The sequence below is a fragment of the Bidens hawaiensis genome, unplaced genomic scaffold, assembly GCF_021521415.1.
Source record: "Bidens hawaiensis isolate Kalapana, Puna unplaced genomic scaffold, B.hawaiensis_p1.1 tig00001143_1, whole genome shotgun sequence".
Classification (NCBI taxonomy): domain Eukaryota; kingdom Viridiplantae; phylum Streptophyta; class Magnoliopsida; order Asterales; family Asteraceae; genus Bidens; species Bidens hawaiensis.
In genome coordinates this window covers 2349719-2377550 of record NW_027491065.1, presented here as the reverse complement: position 1 = coordinate 2377550, position 27832 = coordinate 2349719, and the positions used below count along the sequence as shown (strand labels likewise).

Genomic DNA, 27832 nt, shown 5'->3' with positions numbered 1-27832 from the left:
GGTGAGACGAACGGTTGGGCTCGTTAGGGAGTAACGGGTGGGTTTATTCGACACATTGCTCGTTTAAACTATTCGATTCGTATTCGGGTTGGAATTGTTTGAACAACCGGTGGTTGTTCTTTTGGGGGGGATTCTAATCAATGCGACAGTTTTCAAAATCTTCTTAATTTCGTGTTGGATTATGAAATCAGAATCGTTCCACGGGTGCTCGATACGAACATTACAAACCCGAGAAATCGGTCTCAGTCGGTTTGCATCACAAGCGTGTTCAAAATCGTATTTTGGTGGGAAAAATTGTCCCGGATACGATAGTAATGAATTCGGGGGTTACACGATGGGGTTTGCTGGCCGAATTTGAAAAAAATGTATGAAGGAAGCTAGGGATGCTGCTGAGTTTTGGGCATGGGTTTTAGACAGGGTGAGGCGAAGGAATGTGGTGGTGCCCGAGTTGGTTTATAGGATGACGGTGGCGACTGGAGGGTATGCTCGGAGGCTTGCGTTTAATCAGAATAAGATGGAGGCTTTTAATGGTGCTTTTGTGGATACGTTGAGGGAGTTTGGGGTGGTTGACAATGTGATGGATCATTTTGACATGACTTACCTTTGGATTATGATAATCGGTGCAACGATGGGGTGCATTACCGATTTACGGTAGAGCTCCGACGAAGATGCAGTGGCGGGATGGGGAGATGGGGCACCAGTACTTTGTGGATTTGATGTTGTGTCAAAGTGTTGTTGAATTTAGTGTGTTCAAGGTACCTAGGTGATCATAGAAAAGGGTATGTTGTATGTATTTTTGACCTTTTAGAAATAGTGAAATGGCTAGACGGAGTTTTTTACCAAATTGGGAGTGGGGAAAATTAGAAGAAAAATTCTCAAACTAGCCATTTTTATCAAGCCTTTTCAATTATAGCCCAAGAGCAATACAAATTTCCAAAATAGCTAAATATTCTGTCGGGTCCGACGGAATTTTAGCACCATCCAATGGAATTTTTGGACCTTTAAAAATCATGCCACGTGTCAAAGTATTAATGCATCCGACAGAATTTTAGTAGATCCGACTGAATTCTTCATCTTTTACCTCTCAAACCCTAAACCTTCATAACCAACCTCCATCTCTATCTTTCTTATTTCTCCACAAAATCAAGTAAATCAATAATGCAAATCACTTAGTGTTATGAGGAGAATACAATCATAGTGTTCAATTTCACTCTAGAACTCAAAATCAAAAACCCTCTTGAAAAATCTAGGATTCGTCGGACAAATTTAACAGTCGGAACCGACAAAGCATGAACTGAACCGTCAAATTCGACTGTTTATTAATACGTCGGTTTGTTTCATTAATCCGCCGGACAAAACGTAAACCTGTCGAATCCGACAGAATAATATGCTTCGTGACGCATCCCAATAGACTCATTATTTCGTTGGATCAGAAGCGGCCGTCGTCGGATCCAACGGATTAGTTTGGCTATTTTTGGAATTTGTTTTGGTCTTGAGCTAAAACTGGAAAAAAGTGGGTCAAAATGGCTAGTTTGAGAATTTCCCCAAAATTTAATTACCAAATAGATTACATGAAAGTTATTTACCATAATAGGTTTTGTAATTACTTTTCATTTATTTTTAATTTATTTCCGCATGGGCCCCACCTTCACAATCTAATCTCCTCTCCTATCGGAGTTTAGGGGGCTGTTTAGGATTCCTTATTTTCACCTCCTTATAACTTATAAAGAGAAGTCATAAATTACAAATATATAACTTATCAACATTTCCTCTCACATAATAATGAAATCCAAACACTTTTTTTTACTTATCATAAATCATAAGCTATAATGAGATAAAAATAAGGAATCCCAAACACCCCCTAGGTCACCAACCATCACCATCTTCGCCACCGTGCCGGCCATGCTCATCATTGGAGCTCAGATCGTCTCTCTCCCTCATCGGTTTTCCTATCTGATTTTAAGTTTTCACCTTTTATTTATTCTGAACTTGTTTTTTGTACACAAATTAATTCGATTGAATGGATCTTAACGAATTGCGACCTAGATCCAGTTGCTCGGTTTCGAAGTGGAGATTATAACCAATTTCTGATTTCGCTTCGCGCCATTATTTCTTCGATTCGATCACCATCTGAGAGTCGAATTGCTTGAGGAGTAGGGTTATGTGACCAACTTGATAGGCTGTTGAACTTCCAATTACGCCGGTACAGATCACAAATAGATCTTAGTGGGCTAAATCCTCCATGTTTTTACACTTTTACTCGATTTGAATATCCAAAACGCTTATCGAACAGTTATTTTGTTCACAGATGGAACTGAATTGGTTGTATTGATTAATTTCATTTCGTGATTTGTCATCTTCGTTCAGGTTACCGTACTGTTGAAGAACGAGACAAATAACTGAATGCTGAATCTTTACATTTGGTAATAACAGGGATGAAACCAAGGACAAGCAATTATAATTTCTTGCTGAAGCGAAGCGAACATATTGAAATAGCTTGAATAAAAATTGAAATTTATCAGATCGCAGAGAGAGAGGGAGATAGAATGACGATATGAACTCCGACGATGACCATAAGGCAGAGCCGAAGATGGTGATGACTCGCGGCCTAAACTCGGGTAGGGGAGGAGATTAGATTGTGGTGGGGCCCATAAAGAATTAAACTAATAAAAAACCTATTTTAGTAAATAATAACTTTCATTTCACGTAATTAAATTTTCCTTACTCCCAATTCAGGCTTAGAACTCTGGCTAGACATGACTATGGGAAAGTAAAGGATGTTGACGGTTGATTGTTGAGTGCTCCGTGTTTGTACTTCCATGGGCTAACGCCTAAACGGCTAAACCTGGCAAGCTCTATAAATTTACTCGAAAATCTTATCAGTTTTATATTCATCCCAACTCTTAACTTGAAACTGTATAATACCTTTTTTTATACTGAAAAATTGTAAAATCACCTTTTATTTTACTCTAAAGTTTTAGATTTACAATATAGAAATTCAAAATAGGGTGAGTCTTGTAGCAATAGTAACGTTGCTAGACATTGTCAAAGGAGCTTGCATCGGGATCAATCGTTTTGATGGTGAAGGTTCAAAGTTGTAAGGGTCTGTTCGGCATGAGGTAATAGAATTGAATGAATAAGGAAATGGAATGGAATGGATCATTATCATTTCATTGTTTTGTTTGGTTACTATGTAGAAAACTAGGAATGGAATGAATAATTAATTAATGTTGTTAGACAAACCAAAAAAAAAGAAGGAATAAAATAAAATTGGAGAATAGATGGTGGTAGATGTAGTGGGTGGTGGCGGCGGTAGTGGTGGTGGGCAGTGGTGGCGGTGGTAGTGACCAGAGTGGGAGGCGATCGGTGATGGTGGTTAGTGGTGGCCAGTGACGATGGTTAGTGGTGGCAGGTGGTGTGGCGATTGGTGGTAATGGCGGGGGCGGTGGTGGTAGGGGGATGTGGTGGGTAGGTTGCGGTGATGGTGGGTGGCGTTGGTGGGTGTCGATGGTGATGGTGGTTGGCGGGCGATGGGGGTGGTGGAGGTGGCGTTGGTGATGGTGATCGATAGTAATAATGGGAGGGTGGTGGAGATGAGTAGAGTGAAAAAGGGGATGAAATGAAAAAAAAAACAAGGGGGTGGATGGAATGGATTTGAGGTGTTTTAGAGGGAATGTAATGGACAATGTAATGAGTAATTCAATTCCCTAGCCAACCAAACACACTTTTCTTCATTCCTTTATAATGGTCCATTCCATTTCACCTCTCATTACTACATACTAAACGCTACCTAAGTGTTTATTTTTCAAGGCAACGTATACTGTCAATGTCTTGTGTTATTGAGAAACAAGCCTATTAGCATCAAATATGAAACAGAGGGTGTTTACGGTCCCGTTTTAACGGTTTTTAGATGAAAACGTGAACCAAACCCTTAGTAACAGTTTGGTTCCACGGTTTGAGCATGTTGCACTTTTATACAAAATGTCCAAAGTAAAATATGATATACATACATACATATATATATGTATATATATATATGTGTGTGTGTGTGTGTGTGTGTGTGTGTATATATGGTAAGGATCCTAAGAGAACCATTGGCAAATTGAGAACTTTGAGAACCATTTTGAACCACTAATAAAAACCTCTAAAAAATATTTAAAAATTTATAAAACAAAAAAAAAAACGAATATTTAAAAAAAGTAAAAGAACCAAAATTCTTATATTTCATTCTGATTTCATTAAAAAAAATAAAAAAACAAATTTTTTTTTTCTTTTCAATTCATATTATACCTATACACATATGTACACTTTCATTTAATATCTAGTTACTTAATGTACACATATGTACATTATCATTTACCTTAAATTATACATGTGTATAGAAAAAAACATGTGTGTACATATTATACATATATTTATAATAAAAAACATGTGTGTACATATTATACATGTGTGTACATATTACACATATGTATACTTTCATTTAATCTCTAGTTACGTAATGTACACATATCTACATTATCATTTGTGTATAGGAAAAAAACATGTGTGTACATATATGTACATATTATACATATATGTATAATTTAGCTAAACCGAGATTTTTTTATGTTTTTTTAGAAACCAGGATGATAAATAAGAACTTTGGTTTTATTACTTTTTTTATTTTTGTGTTTTTTTTTTGTTTTATGATTTTTTTTATTTTTGCGTTTTTTTTGTGGTACAAAATAATTCTCATAGCTATCAATTCTCAAAAAGTCTCACATGATCCTGATCATATATATGTATATATATATATATATATATATATATATATATATATATGCAAGGGGTAAGGTTAAAATGAAAACTCACTTGAGTTATGAAAACCCGCGAAAACCCTATGTAACATCGGTTTTTTTTTGTTACATGTAATATATGTTGTAGCATTTAATACAAAACATCGTAACATAAAAAAAATGTTTTAATATTTTTTAACATTTTTTTATTAATTTTTATATATGTTATCAGGAGAGAGAAAAAATTATATTTATATTTACATTTTTTATTCACTTTAATTGTGGATCACAAGATTTAAATATTAATTAAAAACATGTGGTTGAGAATGAGTTTCTAGAGTTTTCACAACTCAAATGGGTTTTCATTTTATACTTAGCCTATATGCACGTATATATATAAGTGCATCTTTCAAGAATTTACAGAATTTAAGTTGTTAAGCACAAATTTGAAAACTAAGTTGTTAAGTACAAATATTTTTGGATTAGCCCATCTGTTTTATTACTGTAGTAATATAAAAACCACAACTTTAATTTTGTTAATATGCCTGATATTATAATTTTAGAGTTATGTGTCATTTTAGTACCTGTGGTTTGTTCAACTACGCAACTTTAGTATCGTTTTTAAATTCATTGCAAATGACTATCTCACTTTTCTAAAACTTGCAATTTTAGTACTTTTTTTATAACTCCGTCTATTTTGTCCGTTAAGTCAGGGCCAAATTAGTAATTTCGATTATTTTATTTATTTTCTCTTTTGAGCTAAATGTCATTTTCATACCTGTAGTTTGCTCAATTATGCAACTTTAGTACATTTTTTTTAATTTATTGCAACTTGATACTTTAATTATTTTTTTATAGATAGACAAACCAAAAGAGACATTACATATTACGTATTACAATTAAAAGGTAATTAAAATACATGATTGAATATGAAAAACAACCATGAAATGTATAACATATGTTTTAGCTTTTTGTTCTTGATTGCCAATTTACTTCTAGTAGCTCAAGATCCGAGTTCATCTTAGCCATTTTTCTTGCATATTTTTATGTGCATTTTCGAAAGTTCAGGCATGATAACAGTAGCTCTTTAACACATCGGATAATCAAGCCAAATAACAATAACACAACTTCGCACCTCTTAGTATAACATCAATTGAACTTGTGGATGAACGATGGTCGACGAATCACATAGGCAAAAAACCATATTGTAATTCATTGAACTTGAAGATGAACAACGGTTAAGGTTTGAAGGATCAATGAGCGCGGCCGCGGGGGGTTATTTTGTTCATTTAGGATTATAGATGATTTATTAATTGTAATATGTAATATCTCTTTTGGTTTGTCTATATATTCAAAACTAATCAAAGTATCCAGTTGCAAAAATTTCAAAAAAAAAAGGTACCAAAGTTGCATAATTGAACAAACCACAGGTACGAAAATGTCACTTAGCTCAGAAGAGAAAATAAATAAAATAATTGAAATTACTAATTTGCCCCTGACTTAACGGACAAAATAGACGGGGTTAGAAAAAAGTACTAAAATTGCAAGTTTTAGAAAAGTGAGGTAGTTATTTGCAATAAATTCAAAAACGGTACTAAAGCTGCGTAATTAGACAAACCACGGGTACTAAAATGACACTTAACTCATAATTTTATATACTTGTTATATAATACTTAAAAAGAAAATATAACCAAATCATATGGTCCGGTCCGGCTTCACACGGTTGCTTTTTGGTATAAACCATAAATCAAAACGTATGTTGCAGTCAGTGACGGAACTTGAAAAGTTACATTGGAGGGGCAAAAAATTTCAAACTAGTAACAAGTTCACACATATATAGTAAACAAATTTTTTTCATCAAATAAAGAACATAAATCCCAAAAAATAACATCTTCTTTCACATAAATGAATATTAGCTTTCTAATAGGAGGGACAAAAGATATAAAACATAGCATAATTACAAAGACGTGAGTCATATATTCTACTTCCGAGTCGAATACCCGAGGGGGCCACAACCCCTCCCCGTCCTTAATAAGGTCCGCCCATGATTGCAGTTTGCATTATTGAAACCAACCGACCGAAAGTTAAGAGAAAAAATCGAACTGTAAAACCAAACCGATGACCGATTTAGACGGCTTCACGGTTTCAAACCACACCGTGAAACCCCATTATGAAACGGCCGACGAGAAAAGTGAGGAGGAGGAATTGTTAATAGGATGAACAAAAACGGATTTTGAGGTTATTTTATTCGAATGGTTATACGAATGAAAGATACAATGTGAACCTTTTTTCCATGTAATTAAAGATAATAAAATCACGGTAAAAAATATAAAAAAACCACAGTTAATTTCCTTGTGAAATATATAGAGGCGTCATGAGAGAATAGAAGAATAACCCACCCATCTCTGTAAGTCAGGTAATAATTCTACACCATCTCTTTTCTTTCTTTCTTTTGGGGTTTTATTCATCGCTTCGATCTATATCGTGTTTGCAGGAAGATCATATCATCAATTATTATTACACCAAATGCAGGTCAGTTATTTCTTAATTAGACCTAATTAATTTTTAGTTAGTAATTAGCATACTATTCAAACTCCAATCAGCAACGTAATTCAGTATAACAATTAGACATCTTCGCCCTAACTAATTCTAATTTTGGGTTTTGCATCTGCTTCACATGTTCATATTTTTGTCCCCTAATTTTGATTCATTAGGCATCAAGAGCAAGATTATTCAAGGAATACAAGGAGGTTCAAAGGGAGAAAGTAGCTGATCCCGATATTCAGCTTGTCTGTGATGATTCCAACATATTTAAATGGACAGCACTTATCAAGGTCTGAATACACACACACATATCTATGTGTTTTGGTTGATGAATTTCCATATACATATACAGGGACCATCAGAAACGCCTTATGAAGGTGGAGTTTTTCAGCTTGCCTTTTCTGTCCCGGAGCAATACCCTTTGCAGCCGCCTCAAGTGAGGTTTTTAACCAAAATATTCCATCCAAATGTGCATTTCAAGGTATCAATCTTTTCTTTCTTTCTTTTATAAAATCAGTCTCATCAATCCCATTTTAAAAAGACTTTAGTGTTCTCCGAGAAATGAAAACAAAATGGTTTTCTTATTTGCTGATTTGTAGATCTTTCGTAGCCTGCTCTTTTGTTTTCCTCGTTTCTTGTTCATTGGAATGCAACTTAACCTATTAATTTGTGGATAAACATATACATACATGATACATCATTAGCTTGACTATGTGTGTGCTGGGTAATGCCTACTTAGGGGGGTGTTTGGTGTTTAGCAAGTGATTATGTAATATTAAATAATCACTTCTAAGCATACAGGTCATAGAGAGAGTGTTTGAATCATAGTTGGAAATAGCGAATGGCTGTCAATTGCGACAAGCCATCTATATGCTGCGTAGCGATAGCGATGAAATAGCGCCAAGCAATGAAGTAGAAATTTTTTTTTAATATTTTACATTTAGTAAGTCAACCAAAGTAGCAATTATAATCAATATATAAACATTTACCCCACCAAAGTAGCAATTATAATCAACAAATACCACCAAGATAGTCTAAAAATGTTATTTATTCTAAAAAAACTGAATATCGCTATTTTCACACTATTGAGCCCCTAAACAGGGTGTAGCAGCGCTTAACCGCATTACAACAAAGCGCGCTATCGCTATCTTCACTATTGACAACAATGGTTTGGATGTAGTTTATATGACATTAATCGCCTGTTTGGGTTTTCGGAAACTTTTAAATATATAAGAAATCACTAGGTAAAATTAATTAGTAAATGCATTATATTTGAAATTACGAAAGAGGCTTTGTGGAATGGGAGTAAAAGTCCCTCGAGTTATATTAAAAGAAGAGGTAAATATGTGATCTATTTACCTTTTGATACATAGTATTGTTGCAGCTGGTATGAAACTGATTATCTAAAATGAAACAATTAGATATTAGAATTTAGAGGTATATGCTTATCCCAACATTAAGAATCATTAGTTTTGACTTACGTTTAGATATTAGTATTAGCACGGTTTCCGCTGTCTCTTTTTTCAAAATAAATTTCATGTATGTGTAACGTCATTGTTTTTGAAAAAAGTGCTTGTGGTGGTGTCGACGAGTGTCATTATTCTAAAAGTTTCTTTTATCTTCATATATCTTCTGTGGTTGTGTAGACAGGAGAAATATGTCTAGATATCCTGAAGAATGCTTGGAGTCCAGCTTGGACACTTCAGTCTGTTTGTAGAGCTATAATTGCTTTAATGGCCCATCCAGAACCCGATAGCCCGTTGAATTGTGATTCAGGTGAACTTTCTTAAGTAGATTTGAATTAACCTTTTCCATTTTGAATTTTTGATTCACAATCTGGCCATCTGCTTTCATTTCTTCAAAAATTTAATTCCTTATCCATATATTCATTTCTCTTGGTACAAAAAATGCAGTCTCTAACTTGTTAAAGAGATGTGAAAAGTAATTTAAAAAAGAGCTTATTTTAGGAACGTGCTGATATATACCACTAAAAACTTGGAATAATATCATATTGCCCAACCATAAATATTGATTTAAAGTATACCCATTTAAAATACTCAAAATTTCATATTCACGCATTACAGTTAATACAATTTATAGTATGACCATTATACCCCTCTACTTCTCTTTACACTCCAAACTCTCATTATTCTAATGCACGTTTTAAAGGAAGGGTATAAATGTCTTAATGTTGAAAATGGGTATATTCGATACTATGATTTTTGCTGTGTAAATATGATAATTATACGAAGTTTGGACGAGGATGTATGAATTTGTTTCTTTATTATATATTTGTATATAATATTATCAAATTTTGTGTTTTCTTATGCATATTCTCTTGGGCCATGTTATTTTATATTATTCTGGTTGCAGGAAATCTTCTTCGATCTGGTGACGTTAGAGGATTTCAGTCGATGGCTAAGATGTACACCAGGCTTGCAGCCATGCCCAAGAAAGGTTAAAATAATTCATTATCTGTGTTTGGTTCCATATCCACCATTGTATGTTTGTGTTACTGCTAGTTTACGGCTTTTGATACGTTTTGCTGTGGAAATTCGGTGTTGTTTTATGGGAAATAACGTGTGACATGAAGAATTAAACTGATATAAATGAAGATCAACTGCAACAGTGCAACTATAGCATTGCACGAATCTCTGTCAACTTAGATAAAATATGAAGTGTCCTGATAAACCGAGTCGAACTCTACTATAAACCACTTGAACCCAGTTCTAAAACATATTCAAACTCATTTGGTGAAGATGCCATTATGGGACGTCCTGTCCTATATTGCCGTTTCTAAAACCACTTGAACCCAGTTCTAAAACCATATTCAAACTATAGTTGCATATTTCCCAGTGGATATCACTAAAAGAGTCATTATTTGAACTGTCTGCCATAGTTAATCACGGTTGTTAAATTACCGTTACTGACTCTAAATATTTCCATTTGATTTGAAAACTATATGAGCCGACTGGCTTGAATCTCACCACTGAGCTGAAACTAAAGATTGAACTTAACTTGTTTAGAACTTTGTTGTAGTTGTCTGCTTTTTGTCCTGAGGGACCAATCACCGTGTTAGCCAAACACGGGTGTAGTTTAACTCATATTTTACTTGAGAGCTAATCAACAGGCTTAAGTTACTAGTTAAAAACTGTACTGAGTTAGTTTCAAGTCACTCACATACTGTTATTAGGGGTGCAAACGAGACGAGCCGAGCCTGAGCTCGACTAGGCTCGAGCTCGGGTCGTTTAGCTTACACAGAGCTCGGCTCGATTCGAGCTTTATTTTCAAAGCTCGATCTCGGCTCGTGAGTAGATTTTCAGGCTCGAGCTCGGCTCGAGGCTCGGCACGTTTACTATATCAACTATTTTTTATATAATTATAATTATTTTTATATTATTTTTTTCTATTATAACTTTATGTATAAAATAATATATATTATTTAGTTATTTCTATTTATTTTTTCATAACATTATATATATTAATTAATAATTATTAAATATATATTTTAAAAAATTATAAAAATGACAGGCTCGTTTAGGCTCGCGAGCTGGCTCGAGCTCGATAAGGGAAGCTCGGGTTCGTTTATTAAACGAGCTTATTTTTAGGCTCGAGCTCGGGCTCGGTTAAGCTCGGCTCGATCGAGCTTTTTAACGAGCCGATCTCGAGTAGATCGCGAGTAGCTCGGCTCATTTGCACCATTAACTGTTATCTTTGCGTTTAAGCATTTTAAAATGCTCAATTTTCATAATATGACCATATGCCAGCAAACGCCACACTCTTTGAGGGACCTAATAATAAAGGTGACATTTTTTTAATGTTGTGATTGTTTTTCTTATTTTACATATTAGGAACTGATGATGATTTTGTTGGTCGGTGTAGAAAACTTTTGATGTGTACTTGCGTTAGTTTTAAAATTTATAAAGATAATGATTACTCCTATAAAATTATTTTAAGACACGAGCAGTCAGGTGCGATCTAATCTTATTTTTCTTTCACACTCAATAGTCTCATTTGGTGAAGATTCCACTATGGGAGTATGGGGCATCATAATCATAAATTTCTTTTTGCCATATTAGGACTATAATTACTCGTTTGCCTATAGTTTATCATTAAGGTCCTGTTCGTTTTTAGGATTTGGAAGAAATTTTAAAAAATAAGATTTTAAATTCTATGAATTGATATGCTCGTTTCATTAAATGAAAGAATGGAAATGGAAACTAAATCCCATCAAATATCACATTTTATGGGATTTTAAAATCCCACCTACTTTATAAGGATTGTTATGAAAAATAAATGATTGTTTTATTAACCCTGATCACTAGGGGTGGCAAATGGGTTGGGTTGGGTCGAAACGGTTTAGGGTCGGAATGAGTCAACTAAAAAAAGGGTTGTTTTGGTTCGGTCGGAACAGTTTAGGGTCAAAAGGTTCGGGTCAGAACGGGTCCGGGTCGGAATGGGTCAAGGTCGGAACGGGTCAAAAGGGGTTTCGGGTCGGGTTTTTTTTTTTTTTGAAGAACGAGGGCAAAGGCGGAAACATTTTAGTCTTTTTACATTTTTCATTTTTGATTTATATTTTGAGTTATGATTTATTTATTTATTTTTTTGAATTTTTTTTGAATGGGTTTTATTAAACAATAATAACCCCTCAAAAAAATTCACAAAAATAAATAAATAAATCATAACTCAAAATATAAATAAAAAACGAAAAATGTAAAAAACTAAAACGTTTCCGCCTTTGCCCTCGTTCTTCAAAAAAAAAAAAAAACACACACACACACAACCCCGAGAATGAAGAAGATTCCAATTCCAATACATATTAACCAACCAAACACATGATAGGGATTCTCAAACATTCCATTCAAATTCCATTTCTAAATCCTTTAAAAAAAAAGCCTGTGAAACAAACGCGTCCTAAAAAGTCACTACCTTAAAACTGTATATGTCAATGAGCTTAGCTCAACCGGCAATGGAGAAGAAGTGAAGATCTGGGTTGAAGTTTACAAGATCTCAAGTTGAATATGATCCCGATGGGTTTTATTGCAATGGGCCTTCGAGCCGTGGTTTTTCTTGGAATAGGAGTTGTTGGACATGGCTACCCTACGATGTCTACGATTGTGAGCTTATGAGGTCGTCTTTTGTCATTAGGTTACTTAGAATATCCAGGCTTTATTCATTGATCATTTCAATTTATTTATTTTTTTTAACTATATATCATAGTTGATCACAATTGTTAAATTACACCACGACCGTTTCTAATCTCCAAAATAGTTCCACTTTTGGTGCATTTTTGAGAGGCAAGTATCCATTTCATCCATAGTTGGGGTTGTTCACGAGCCAAGTTTGAGCTATCTTGGACTCAACTTGGCTTGAGCTCAAAATTATACGGGTTGGTAGGCTTCAATCTCTCTATCGAGCCAAGCTTTGAGCTCGGTTTGTTTACATCTTAAAGCAACTTGTTTAAGAAAAAAATAAAACTAATACTGAAAACATATGAGCTTTGATGGTCACATGGATCGTAGATGGACCATGATCATATGGGTTGCGTTGCGTTGTGGTCAAACGGGCTGTTTTGATGGTCATGCGGGGCGTATGATTGTGCGGAAAAGTTCATTCGCTAATATTTGAGCCAAGTCATATGACTTGTATATATGCTAGTTTTAAGTGACCAAAAATCGACTAACGTAACAAGTGACAACCATATGGGACTTATGCCCCGTTTTCACCATGTATATACACTTCTGAGGAGGTGTATCATCAGCTCCCTTTTCACCAATACTAAAATCCTTATGCTATCTAATCTATACTAAATCTTGGATTTCGAAACATTAATTGAAAACAAGTAAGTTTAATAAATAGTAGAAAACAATTGAAAAAAGTTATATGAAAAAAAAACAGTAGTAACAAATAAAGATGCCTGTAAAGAATATGGCCACTTTTGGTAAGGATGACTAGGCCAAAACGTGAAAGTCGATTAAAAGAAAAGATTGATTATTTAAGTTGATAAGCTGCATTGCCTAAACGCCATATTTAAAAACTAACAAAGACGTCTTCGTCATTAATTATTCCTAAAACAAAAACAGAAACTAAACTCCACCGACTATCAATAACAATGTCACTTGAATACGTAAAATGCATAAAGATGTTTATTATGAGATGGTTTCTCACTTACCTCAACCCATACTTGTAGAAAAAATAACTTAAAAAGTTTTGATTTCGCTAGCTGCCACAAAATAGGTAGAATAAAGGGTTTTAGTTTCATTATATATTAACTCCCGAAGTTATCTTCTACTAGTTTGAATCCTTCGTGCTACGGGGTTTTATTTAGGTTTCTATTTTTATTAGTTTATATTTTGTAATGATTTTATTTTTTAACGTAGTTTTGTTTTGATTTAATACGTATATATTAGTTTCTTACTTTCATTGTATTTTTAAACTTTTGGGCTCTTTCAATTGATATGTAGGTTTTCTAGATTATTAACGAACGAACATAAAGGAACTCTAACATGTTGGCTTCTTAAACGAACAAACATGAACACAAATATTTGTCTTATAAAAAAGGGACAGTTGATGTAAGCGATGATGGTGGTTGACGCACGATAGTGGAGGTTGATGATGGTGGGTGTAATCAAAAGTTAACCGGTGATAGAGATGATAGACCGATGATGGAAAATATGTAGACGAGAGAAATTAAATTAGGGTTTGATTATAAAAGGGTTTCACAAATATATTAGATGTTATAATCCGTTTTAAGGCTATCCAGGTTTGATGAGACTCAAGACCCGTGAAAATTATTGTTTGATTATGAAAGTGCTTAACAAATAATAAGATTTATAACCCATTTAAGGATTATTAGGGTTTGGTGAAACTCATACCCGCGAATTCGGGTCAAACACATAAGAAGTCTCAAATAACAAATCAAGTAATCTAGTGGCTTGAAAGGGGGTGGGAAGCAACCCTAAAGTGACACACATAAAATTATTTGGTATGCATTTATATAGACAGACATATACAAGTTTTGGGATTAATATTTAAACTCTCTTAATATAGATTTGAACTAACTTTGAAACCATGCATTACACGAGTTGAATAGTATAATGTCATATACTTCATGATAGAGCTGCTGTCTAAGGCTCCAGACAGGACTCGGCCGATGTCTAGGACACTGACCAGAATTTTTGAAAAAGTTGTATACATATTTTTGTTAAACTTAATTGGTGAATTCGGTTGAATAGAACCTAATAAGGACAAAAGAATTTGAACAGATCTATTGAAATTATATAATCTAATAAGCTCTGAGTCTAGTAATGAAGTATTCAATTATTATGGATCTATTTGGACCTTTTTTTTTAAGTTATAAAGATCATTCTTAGTACCACCTTGGAGGCTTGGACTCTCGAAATTTTGGGAACGATGCTGCTTAGTAGTGTGGATTTAAAAGTTGTAAAACAGTATTTTGAGTTTAAATATGATTGAACTTACATATAAATACACTAAAACTAGTATTAATGAAATTGTGTTGATTAATATTATTAATTAATTAATAAAGCATTTATTATAAAAAGTGAAAATTGATGTTCATTGTTTATAAATCTCTAAATACTTAAATCAGAATGTTTTTCTAGTAAGATTTAATCAACAAAATATTCTTTTGTTATTTATTGAAAAAAATATAAATATATTTATCATTTATTTGGAAACAAAAGAAGGGAAATTAAGAAGCTGAAAAACAAATTTTTTTGTTTGCTACAAACTACAAAGTTGACGCGTACTCTTGAGTCTTGATAAGTGTTTCAATTTCTTCAACTTTATTTTATTACATATTTGTTTAATTAAAAATTTTATCATATCAAACAACTTGTGATAAGTGTGACCCTTTTAAGTCTTCATGACTCTGTAAAGTAAGCTATATGATAATAGAGTCCACTCGGATTCAATTTAATAACTGGAAATCGTGTGCGAAAGTTTTTGGGTGCTTTTCCATTTCATGATAAGTCTATAAATAGCTTTTAAAACCTCCTCGATTTCATGCTTGAAACCAACACACTTTAAGCTAAGATGCCTTGTGTCCAAATCTCCACCAATGTTTGCCTCGATGGTATTGACACCAATGCAATCTTCTCCGAGGCCACAAGAGCCGTTGCCCAAATCATCGGTCGGCCTGAAAAGGTAAATTCTTTCCCTCCCTTTCAAATTTACATACATAGGTTTTTTCTCTTTTTAATAACAATCGGTTTTATAATTCGTTTATAAATAATTGAACTGAATAAAAAACCGTTACCTAGTATGTAATTTTATTTTGTCACTTATTAGGAATTTCTAACCATAGCGGTTTTATATAAAAGTTTTCCAAAAAAAATAAAAAAATTCTGTATGTTCTTTTTTTAAAATTTATATATTATGTAATAGGATAGATTTTTCTTTAATTCTGTAAATACAAATAACATTTTACCCAGATGTAATGATTGGTCTCACAAAAATGGTAAAACATGATTGTTGATTCGAAGTGGAAACTAATGACTAATTCATAGTTCGTAGTTCATAGTGGAGTTAAATCAGTTAATATAAGGTTTTCTTTTTCTTTTCTTCTTTTTAAATTTTAATACCTAAAATCTCATATTACCTTCCATTTGTAAACGAACACACACAGACATATATTTATTAAAGCAAAAAGACGATTTAAAACTCCTCTTCTGTCTCATATCTAAAGCAATAAGTAAAAGCATTTTTATATGATCACCATAACTCTCCACACGTAACAGGGAGGATTAAATATGTTTAGTGTTAAATTCATATACATGCGTTGAATAATTACAAATTATATTATATTATATTATATTATATTATATTTTTCAATTATTGAATTTCAGTCAATATAATATTTGCATAACCATTAAATTTATAGTATGTGATTAAAGTCACAACCTTCCAAAACCTTTCAACATTTTTATTATTATCAAGTAATCAAGTATGTTTACATAATCTGACCAAACTGATTGGAACAAGTTACGCCGAAACTATGCCAACGCACCTTATGAAACGAGACAACGATCAACCCTTTAATAATCATAATATTAATTGAAGGCTAGTTTTCTAAGGTGAACTAACTAAATATACCACATTTTTTCCTGACGACTCTATCTGCGTTATACTTTTAAACTACATAAAAGAAATAATTTACTTCGTGTCAGAATTTGAATCCTGACCTTCTTCCAAAAGACAAGCGTCTTTATTATTACCCAGCCCTGGTATGACAAATACACCAATATTTTGCATTCAAGTTATTTTTGCACCATTGATGATTATTTGGGTATGAGACTTACAAAAGATTTTCATAATTTTGAATACATTTATGGTATTAGATGATACTCAGTTCAATTATTCAAAATCATGTATGAGATGCATGTTTACCACATATATTAAAAATTTATTTATTTTTTTTAAACCATTGTGTAGTAATGCTTCATAGTAGTTTCAGAAAATAAACTTTTATTTTGTGACGTGTAAATGATATTATTTATATGTATGAAATATTAAATTATTTTTTTGAGATTTATGTCATCACGAAGTTAACATAATTTAAATATTTCAAATTTATACCGATAATGATATTATGTAATTTAGTAAATTTTAGATTGTTGTAGTTGTTAAAAACATAAAATTATATATATATATATATATATATATATATATATATATATATAAAACTATAATGGCAAGAAAAAAAAATGTAACTGAAAATCTCAACAGACATTTTTTTAACAAACTAACGAGTACACTAACACCCAATAGATATTGTGTTGGGTATCAATCAATCAATCAATCATGCCCAGTAAAATCCCACCGACAGCAAAGCTATAAGTAGGGTCTGGGGAGGGTGGGATGTAGGCACACCGTACCTCTATCCAAAGGAATAAAGAGGTGGCTTCCAGAGAGACCCTCGGCTCTAAGTACATGTATATGAAGCAAAATAAAGGAAATCAAAGTTTAACAGTTATATAAAAACTACTACTAATTATAATAATATTAATAATAAGATCACAGTTTAACAGCTATATAAAAGCTTATAATAATTATAATAATAATAATAATAATAATAATAATAATAATAATATATGTAAGGGGAATACCATTATGGTATGTGACCTAAATAAGTTAAGTCTAAGCCCTAAGGTATTGAATTCTCTCTAAAAATCCTTAACTTTAATTCTACTTCTCCACGAATTCCTATCCTCAACCATGTCCTCGGAGAGGTTTAGGTCTATTAAATCATGCCTAATCCTCTCATCCCAAGTCAATTTCGGTCGTCCTCTACCCCTCCTCCCCTCTATAGTAATGTTTTCTACGGATCTAACAGGATTCGTCGTCTGTCTTCTCTTTACATGTCCAAACCATCTCAATCTCCACTCTCTTATCTTGTCTGCTATGTTCGCCACCCCTAATCTCTCGCGAAACACCACGTTTCTTATTCGGTCTAGCCTTGTGTGCCCACACATCCAACGTAGCATTCTCATTTCTGCTACCTCCATCTTCCGCACTTGTGCCTTCTTGATGGCCCAACAATCTGTTCCATATAACATTGCAGGTCTAACTGCCACCCTATAGAATTTTCCCTTTAGTTGGGTATGAGACCAATATTTTATAATCAAGTATGAAATTGATATTATCAACAATCTACCCCTTTATCATCACTATTTTTTTTTTGTGTTATATCTCTCTCTTCTATATGGCACATTCATCGTAATTTTTTCCCTCGTAATGATGCATATACGAACACTAATTCTGTTATTGCAGTTTGTGATGGTGATATTAAAAGGATCCACGGATATATCATTTGAGAGGAACAAAGAACCAGCTGCATTTGCTGAAATAATATCTATGGGAGGCATTAATTCTGTAGTGAAAAAGAAACTGATATTTCAACTAGGCACTATTTTACTAGAAAAATTATCAATCCCAAGAACACGATTCTTTGTGAAGGTGTTTGATACAACCATGGCCACTAAATATGCCAAACTCTAGCTTTTTATGGGTTGATGCAATCATAGAGCGGTTTTTTAGGTTTTTGTAGCGGTTTTATGTATAACCGCTTTAGTTATTTTAAACCGTTTTATAGAAACTTTTTCTACCAGTGTTATAACATACAATTTTTATTAAATGTAACTTCTCTTTAATAACTTCTACTTAACTGTCCTTTTTATAATATTAGTGTAAAATCTAATAGTTTTAGGGGCGTAAAGATGATGATTTTATTTTGGTGGCTTGAGTATATGTATTGAAAATGAAATGTTACCAAAGTTTCAATTACAAAAAACACAAAGATAAGGTAATAGTGTTTGCTTATTGAAGGTTATAGTGTTTACTTATTGAATTTTTCAAATTAATATGGTGTTATCAATACTCTGTTTAGTCAACTAAAATCTTGGAACACATAGTTAAAAGTTGACCCATTCGAACTTTGATTGATCTCAAGCAACAAATATTTTAATTTAAAGTTATTTGGCTTTAAAGAGTTAGAAAAATCGAAATGATTACTTCCACCAAATTCTCAAAAACATCCCTTGAAAATAAAAACAATGAAAATAAAAATATGTCCTATTTCATAGCCACTAGGCTTACTAGTGGACATGATCCTAAACTGCACTGACTTGTTTAACATGTCATGAATTGAAATCCAACCAAATATTCTTGTGTAGCTTTGGTAATTGGTTGAACTCTATATCTATCCCACTCCTAACACGAAAGGATCTTCGACATGAACCACTCATCTGTTATGAATCTAGGCCAATTATCCAGTCCAGTCCAGTCCAGTGGCACAACAAAGCTATATAGCATGCACGACTTCTATTATAAACATGTTACATGTGTTTATTCTTACACATACGACCTGGTTTCACCACACCAAACCACTTCTATTTTGCCCCCTTGGGCCTCATTCTCCTTATTAGTCAATCTCTTGAAACACACTGAGTCATTATTGAATAACACAACTGTTGGGTTCCAGTGATGATCAGTCAAAAAATTTATTATTAAATCCGGTTTAATAGTATGTCAAATAATTAATTAAACCAATTAATTAATATGTACGCAAAGGAATAAAATCGAGTAATCAACATTTTAACGAACCCGACAGGATCTGATTACAAAACCATACGAGCACGGTAATAAAACTATTTATTATACTACTACCAATGTGATAAAGTGATAACGAACCGGTTGAGACACCGAGGGATAACGAACTTCGCTAGGTGACCAAACGAGACCTGACGGTGGCGGTGCACATGGGCAGCGGCGGTGGTGCCGGTTATTGCAGCAGTATCGGCAGCGGTGGACTGTAGCAGCAGCAGCAGCAGCGGCAACGACTCTCCGGTGGAGTGGCTGGCCAGCGGTGATGGTGGGATGGGTGAATTGAGAAAGAACTTTGGTGGCTAGGGTTTTAAGTGTTGTTAACTAGTTATAATTAACTAGTTAAGCCAAACCGGGCCACCAAGCCCATCTCTAATTTCCAAAGCCCAGTCCATAAATATCTCGTTAATATATGTCAAACTCGGTGAACTAACTTAAGCAGGTTTTATGCTCGTTATCCAAGGTGTAACTCTCATGGGTCATAACTCGGTCAGCCGCGTTGACTTAACCGAACTGGTCCATAAATTCAACAGTCTCCAACTTGGACGGTTTCTGGTTAAGTTCCTCAACGCTGACAGCCAGTGACGCTCTAGTTACACATGGCTGCCCCCCCCCCCCCAACAAGTTATGACATTTTAAAGTCATTAACCAAACATCTTGGAATACACTATTGCAAGATGAAAATATGTTACTATATGACGCTATAGCTAGCCCGAGATCTAGTCGCAATTGGATACATCAATTTGTATACGAGATGATATACATTAAAGGTTGATCGATACTTAATTGATACATTATTCTGGATACATCACATAAAGGTTGACGGATACTTTATTGATACATTATACACATAGATTAAGCCTAGAGAGAATCCGGTATGGTAACGTTACATTAGGGGATAAATATGGCACTGAACTCTATGCTAAACGAACAGGATCTGCCTATTTATAGGCCTATGCTCATTCGTCTAACGAATGAGTGATCCCGTTAACGAATGAGCTCCCATTCGCTACATTCCATAGCGAATGGGCATCCTTAAATAACGAATGAGCCTTCATTCGCTAAATCCATAGCGAATGAGCTCTTACTTTAACGAATGAGTAGCTAGTCTAACGAATGGACCTCATTCGCTAAACATGCTTAGCGAATGAGCCATTTTACATTAAAGATAAAGACTAAACTACCCCTAGCCTATTCGATCAGTCGTGAACAACAAATCATGCACTAACAGACTCCCCCTTTTCTGTAGCTGTCGAATACTTTAACTTCCAATACGTTAACTTCGAATGCGTTAACTTCAAATACTTTAACGTCGAATACGTTAACGACGAATAAATTAACAATGAATACGTTAACTGCAAGTCATCAGTCGTTATACTTTAATTGACTCCCCCTTGACTGATGATTCTCGGGCTTGTGCAGATGGACAAGTCTTTAGTCTTGTACGCGAACTAATAATTTGAAGCTTCTCATATTAGATCTCCCCCTCAAATAAGTAACTCTAGGTGATCATCCTGATCATTCAACTGGCAAATGATATGGATCAATCTTTCAACAATCAACCATAAGTCATCAGCTATCCATCAGCACTGGTAAAACAAAAAATCTTTACGTCTGACCTTGTCACACATCTTCATGAATAATCCAATCATTCGAAATCTTTTGACTTCGGTTTTCACTCTCTCGATAACGTATTTCCCCAAATTATCACTCTTTGAAGCTCTTCTACATCCCATTCGCTTGGATGCACTACTATTTTGGGCATATGATACAGAGTTCCAACCTCCATTAATCAATCCTGAACAATCAGATTCTTCAATTCAATGATAAGACTCGTATATTCCTCCACAGGATCAACCCATTCAAGAATTGTCCCCTTCAACAGAAGTAATCCGCCGAATACTCATAGCCAACATTGTCAGGATCAAAGACCTTCAGAAAGAAGTAAACGAACAGACACTCGTATCCCACATAATCAGGTTTCAATCTCGAACAAATCAATCAACAATCGAAGAACAATTGCAGTTTTGAACTCAGTCAACGTAGCTTTGCAATCATGTATTACCACCCGAATTGCAGTAATTTTTCAAGAAACCCTTGCAAATATAGGAAGATACCAATCAAAATAAACACCTTGAAATTTTTATATCCCCCTTTTCTTGACCAATTCGGCAAGGTCTTGAACAAAACTTCAAATCTCCAATAAAATTCTCTTTAAATTAATCAGGTTCTCCTCCTCGGCCAGTAGATACACGTGAAATGTCGGCCGGAAAATATGTTGCCAATAATTTCAAGAAAAAGGTCCAGAATATTGGGAATATCCCAGAAAAATTTTGATTAAGAAAATTTTCCGGAAAATACTCTTTTTTTTATCCTCATACGTTAAACTGGTCACATTCGTTAACCAGACACTCATTCGTTAAACCCATTAACGAATGTACACATTAACGAATGTCCACATACGTTAAACACCCTTATTCGTTAGAACTAAGAACGAATGAGGTCTCATTCGTTAAGAATTCCACAGTCGTTAAACTTGTTAACGAATGAGCACATTAATTTAAAGAACGAACCGTTAGGAGCGGTTACTGTAGCCGAAAAAGCATGAATCACTGGAAATTACAGTTACGTCGCCGGGAAATGTTTATCTCCCTGGAAACTTCGAATCTTCAATATATCTTCAAACTAACATCACAGATCTTCAAAGAAGCTTCGAAGATACATTACAAAACTTGATGCAATCATTAATTTAATCAAGAATACAATTAATCCATGTCAATTTTGATATGCAAATTCAAAGCTTCATCAATGGCAAATTCATCAATTCACCATAATTAACCACCAAAATTCATAAAAGCATCGGATTTACGTTAGGAACATGATTCAATCTTCAATTTCAATGAACATCCACGGATTCATTCCAAATCTGATCAAACATTAACTTAACACGAAGAACACGTTTTGAATCAGAATTTCATAGAAAATTGATGTATCACGAGCAACCGTCTGCTCTGATACCAGTTGAGAAAACGTTATAACGAGCCCAGATCTAGTCGCAATTGGATACATCAATCGTATACGAGATGATGAATAATGTAGAACGATACTTTATTGACATGTTAAGGATGGATAAGTTAAGTCTAGGGAGAATCCGGCGTGGTAACGTTACATTAGGAATAAATAAGCAAATATCTCTATGCAAAATGAACAGGATCTGCCTATTTATAGGCCTAGGCTCATTCGTTAAGCATCACTAACGAACGAGTGATACCGTTAACGAATTTACTCCCACTCACTACATTCCATAGCAAATGGGTATCCTTAAATAATGAAGGATCCTTCATTTTCTAAATCTATAGCGAATGAGCTCTTACTTTAACGAATGAGTAGCTAGTCTAACGAATGGGGCTCATTCGCTAAGTAATGAGCTTATGGCAATCGTTTTCATTTATCCTTTTCGCATAAGACACCAATTGAACAATGAGACATGGATCAGATTCAATCTCATATGGTGTTCAATCATTATTTTTCTCGATCTAGAATCAAAATGGTCCAATCAAACACATAGTAAGTTTGAGTGAGGCCTCACATTTCACCAGTTTGAATCAACGAGGGCGCCACGATGTCTAACTGTTACATATCATGTAAGAGTACAGAATCCCAACTTGACAACACACAACTCCCACCGAACTTCAGATTGTTCCCAACCAATGCCTTTATAGCTGGCAGTTACGCGACAGCGGTTGACACTGATCAAAAAATAGCCTTCAGTAAACGAAAGTTCTAATATGTATCTCAGGTATAAGGATACTGAATGAGTATACCAATATCAAAACATTTTATGACTAAGATCCATGAAGATGATTTGATGCGAGTTACATCCAATGTCATTCATAATGAGGTCTGTGAGTTTGGAAGTCAACTCCTTAAGTCCAAAGTTAGAATAGTCTTTGTTCAGAATCATTCCCAGGAGTCTGACTAACTATGGATAATTTAGAATACAATATTCATGGATTAAATGTATTAAAATTGAACACAGTTAAAATATTCAACGTTAGCATTTAACCATTAAATCAAAAGTGAATTCAAAAGTATAACTGTTTAAATGTTCATACATCTAAATACTAAATCAAAACAAATGACTAGCTAATCTAAGACCTATAGCATCCCTTCGTTTGTTATGCTTGTCCTGAGTCATCGGCTTAGTGAACGGGTCTGCTAGGATTTGATCCGTGTCTACTTTGCTTATTATGATGTCTCCTCATTCCAATATTTCCCGTATATAGTGGAAATTACTTAGAGTGTGCTTGGCCCTGTGATTAGATATGAGCTCTTTGGCTTGAGCAATGGCTCCTGTGTTATCATAGATTACGTCGATTGGTTTTTGAAAACTTGGAACCAGATCGAGGCGGGCTATGAATTTCTTTATCCAACTAGATTGTGAGAGAGAAACTTCTTGGTCATTCTGGAAGCTAGCATCAGTGTAACACCTTACAGTGAGATCTTCTTCCACTCCTCCAAACATTAAGAACATATCCTTGGTCCTATTTAGGTACCTTAAAATGTTCTTTACTGCAGTCTAATGGGCAATGCTAGGATTTTGTTGAAAATGACTAGTCATGCTTAACGCATACGAGACGTCAGGTCTAGTGCATAACATAGAGTACATGATAGAACCAATCGCTGAAGCATATGGAATTGCTTGCATGTGCTTAGTTTCAATGTCCGTTGCCGGAGATTGCGATTTGTTAAACACGGTTCCTTTAGAAATGGGAAAAGCTCCTTTTTTGGAGTTATCCATTGAGAAGCGTGCCATTACCTTGTCTATGTATTTACTTTGACTTAGCCCTAGAAGCTGCAGACCTATCTCGGTAGATCTTGATTCCTAGAATATAAACAGCTTCACCAAGATCTTTCATTGCGAAACAAGATCTCAACCAGTGCTTAACTTCCATAAGCGTAGGAATGTTATTTCCAATTATCAGTATATCATCCACACATAGGAGGAGGACTGATATAGTGCACCCACTAGCCTTTCTATAAACACAAGGCTCATCTTCATTTTTGATAAAACCAAACTCTTTGATTTTCTCATCAAAATGAAGATTCCAGCTGCGAGATGCCTGTTTAAGTCTATAAATGAACTTATTCAGTTTGAACATCATGTTAGGATATTTAGGATCGACAAAACCTTCAGGTTGAACTATATAGACATCTTCAGAAAGGTGGCCATTAAGAAAAGCAGTTTTGACATCCATTTTCCATATCTCGTAGTCATAATACACGATACGACAAGTAATATCCTTGTCGACTTAGTCATAGCAACGAGCAAGAAGGTTTCATCATAGTTAACACCGTGAGTTTGCGTAAAACCTTTCGCGACTAGCCGTGCTTTATAAGTCTGTACATTTCCATGCATGTCAGTTTTCATTTTGAAAATCCACTTGATCCCTACTGCCCGACTTTCGGGGGTAGCTCAACCAAGTTCCAGACTTGATTGTCATGCATATATTGCATCTCGGCATTCATGGCTTCTTGCCATTTCTCAGATTCCGGATCTATGATAGCAGATTTATAGTTAGTAGTTTCGTCATTTGACTCGGCTACTAATAGGACTTCGGGACCATCTAGATGCCATAGCTATTTAAAATTTAGTACTCGAGTCCTACTTCTTCTGCGAACGCTAGTGTTTATGTCTGATGCATCAGCAACAATATCTTGTTGATCAGACTTTCCAACTTCCTCAGCAGTTGTTTGTGGTTCTTAAATTTCTTCAAGATCGACAATATTATTTCCAGTTCCTCGATTGAGAATTTCCTTCTCGAGGAAATGACCCTTCCTTTTGATAGAAATCATATTTATATCAGGATGGTAGAAAAATATCCGCTTTGGTTATAGTATCCGACGAAAACAACTTTTACGCCGCGAGGATTGAGCTTGTCATCAGAATCACTGGTGACATACACATCGCATCCACATACTCTAAGGAAAGACAAATTGGGTTTACGTCCATGCCATATCTCACATGGGGTTTTGTTTACCTTTTTAGTTGGAGTCAGATTGACAATGCGGGCATCGGTGATAAGGGAAAAGCTCCAAAAGGAGTGAGGCAAGTTAGTTCTACACATCATCGATCGGACCATGTTTAGAAAGGTTCGATTTCTCCTCTCGCTCACGCCATTATGTTGGGGTGTGCCGGGTGGAGTGAGCTGTGAAACAACTCCACGCTCTTTTAAATGATTGATGAATTCTGAGCTGAGATACTCTCCACCTCGATCTAAAAGAAACATTTTAATTGTTTTTCCGAGTTGGTTTTCCACTTAGTTTTGAAACTCTTTATACCTATTAAAAATTTCATGCTTATGTTTCATAAGATACACATAAGCATATCGACTGTAATCGTCAATAAAAGAAATGCAGTATCTTTCATGATTTCTTGACATGGTTTTGAAAGTGCCGTAGACATTAGTATGCATGAGTCCTAGCAGATCCTTTGCTCGTTCACTTTTATGAGTGAAGGAGTCTTTGGTGAGTTTTCCAGCTAAGCAAGACTTGCAGTCGTCAAAAGAGTCCAGTCCCGTGGATTTAAGAATCCCTTCAGTTTGGAGTTTCTTAACTCGTGCCTTACTTATGTGACCAAGTCGGCAGTGCCATAGAAACATATCATTGATGCCAGATCTAGTACGTTTAGAAAGATTATTTACATTAATATTTTTTTTGAACATATATGCCGTTTTGCGGTTTAGCTTCAAAATAAAAGACATCATTCAAGTAAGCAGAAATAGCAATACCATTTACAGCGTACTTAAATCCTTGTACAAAAAGTAAAGAAACTGAAATAATGTTTCTAGTCAAACCAGGTGCAAACAAACAGTTATTCAAAGTAACTACAAGGCTATATGGACAAGCAAAAAGATACGTACTAGTTGCAAGAACTAGGACTCTCTTCCCATCACCAACGATGAGTTCCATGCTGCCTTGTTTCAGCTTCTTCCAGTAATTAGGCTCTTGTAAGACATTAATGATGTGGTAACCACATCTGGTATAAAATACCCACATGTCTCTAGAAACAGTGAAAAGTTCAATAACGTAAATGGAAATACCTTTAGAGGAGCTTTCACCATTGTCCCTATGTTTCTTCAGCTCAGTAATATAGTCAGGATAGTTACGTTTCCAGTGTTCCATTTTGTTGCACTTGTAGCACTGGCGCTCCACAGGAGGCGGTGGTGGTACCTTTTCAACACCCTTGTTAGTGTTAGTGGCAGACTAGGCAGCAACGGTAACCTTTTTCTTGCCTTTACCATTATTACCCCGGTTCTTGGGTTTGGGCTTCCTGAAACCAATAGATTTGACCATACGAACTTGATTAGTTTTAGTTAGAATATTCATCTCAGCCATTTTGAGCATACCATGAAGCTCTGGCACTGTCTTCACCCAGCCATTCATATTGAAATTCATTACGAACTGGTCGTAAGAGCCGGGAAGAGAGTTTAAGATGAAATCCGCTGCCATTTCATCCGACAGGGGATAATTAAGTTTCTTCAACTGGTCGATGTACCCTTTCATTTTGACGACATGCACACTAACAGAAGATCCATGTTCCATATTGTAGCTGACCCTTTCATTTTGACGACATGTGCACTAACAGAAGATCCATGTTCCATATTGTAGCTGATAAGCTACTTCTTGGTTCATAGCGTTCTTGACGGGCTTGTTTCTTGAACATGCCTTTGGGTTGCCCAAACATCTCATAGGCACCAAAATCTTCCAAGCCTTTAGCAAGCTTGTAAGACATGGTGGCCAGCAAAATGCAGGCGACTTCAGCGGAGTCATCATTATGTTTATCAAGAACCTTTCTGGCAGCATCTATATTTTTTTCAGGCTCTAATGGAACTGATCCATCGATAACATAGAGCTTCTTTGCCATTTTGAGAACAAGTCTCAAATTGCGGTGCCATTCCAGAAAGTTGGTGCCATTCAGTTTTTCTTTCTCAAGAATATTCTTGAGGGTGAATGAGGAGTTATTTTCAGTTGACATCTGTTAAATAAGAAAATGTAATTTTATTGAGTATTTTTGATGTTATAAATTCTTTTATTAATGATCCAATAACATTAATAAAATAGGAACTTAAGAATCTGGCTTCCAGTTATTAATGGCAGCTGTAGCACACAACATTAATAAGTGGTTAAGTAGACTGACAATGATTGCCAATTGTGAATAAAGCACAACTCTCGGTTATGAGGCCTATTGAGACAACACTTGCCTAAGTAGATAAGTTTAGCCTCATCTATGCCCCACCTTACTCTCCAGATAGCTGTAGCAGGTAATAGGGAGTAAAGTAATAGTCACCCTAGTACAGCCACTTGTGAAAGGGCCGGATGTG

General features: G+C 34.8%; 1 protein-coding gene and 1 pseudogene across 2 annotated transcripts; both read left to right on the top strand.

The window, feature by feature from the left end:
* The first annotated feature begins 367 nt into the window (after positions 1-367).
* LOC143561093 (protein PEROXIN-4-like) lies at positions 368-9959 on the top strand (annotated as a pseudogene). Its single transcript, XR_013140236.1, has 6 exons — positions 368-651; positions 7273-7310; positions 7407-7612; positions 7675-7803; positions 8969-9098; positions 9696-9959. The product of XR_013140236.1 is annotated as a protein PEROXIN-4-like (transcript).
* Positions 9960-15362: 5403 nt separating this feature from the next.
* On the top strand, positions 15363-18401 carry LOC143560455 (uncharacterized). Its single transcript, XM_077048758.1, has 2 exons — positions 15363-15491; positions 18117-18401. Exons 1-2 carry the CDS (start codon positions 15381-15383, stop codon positions 18342-18344), a joined length of 339 nt encoding a protein of 112 aa, XP_076904873.1. The 5' UTR covers positions 15363-15380; the 3' UTR covers positions 18345-18401.
* The last annotated feature ends 9431 nt before the right edge of the window (positions 18402-27832 follow it).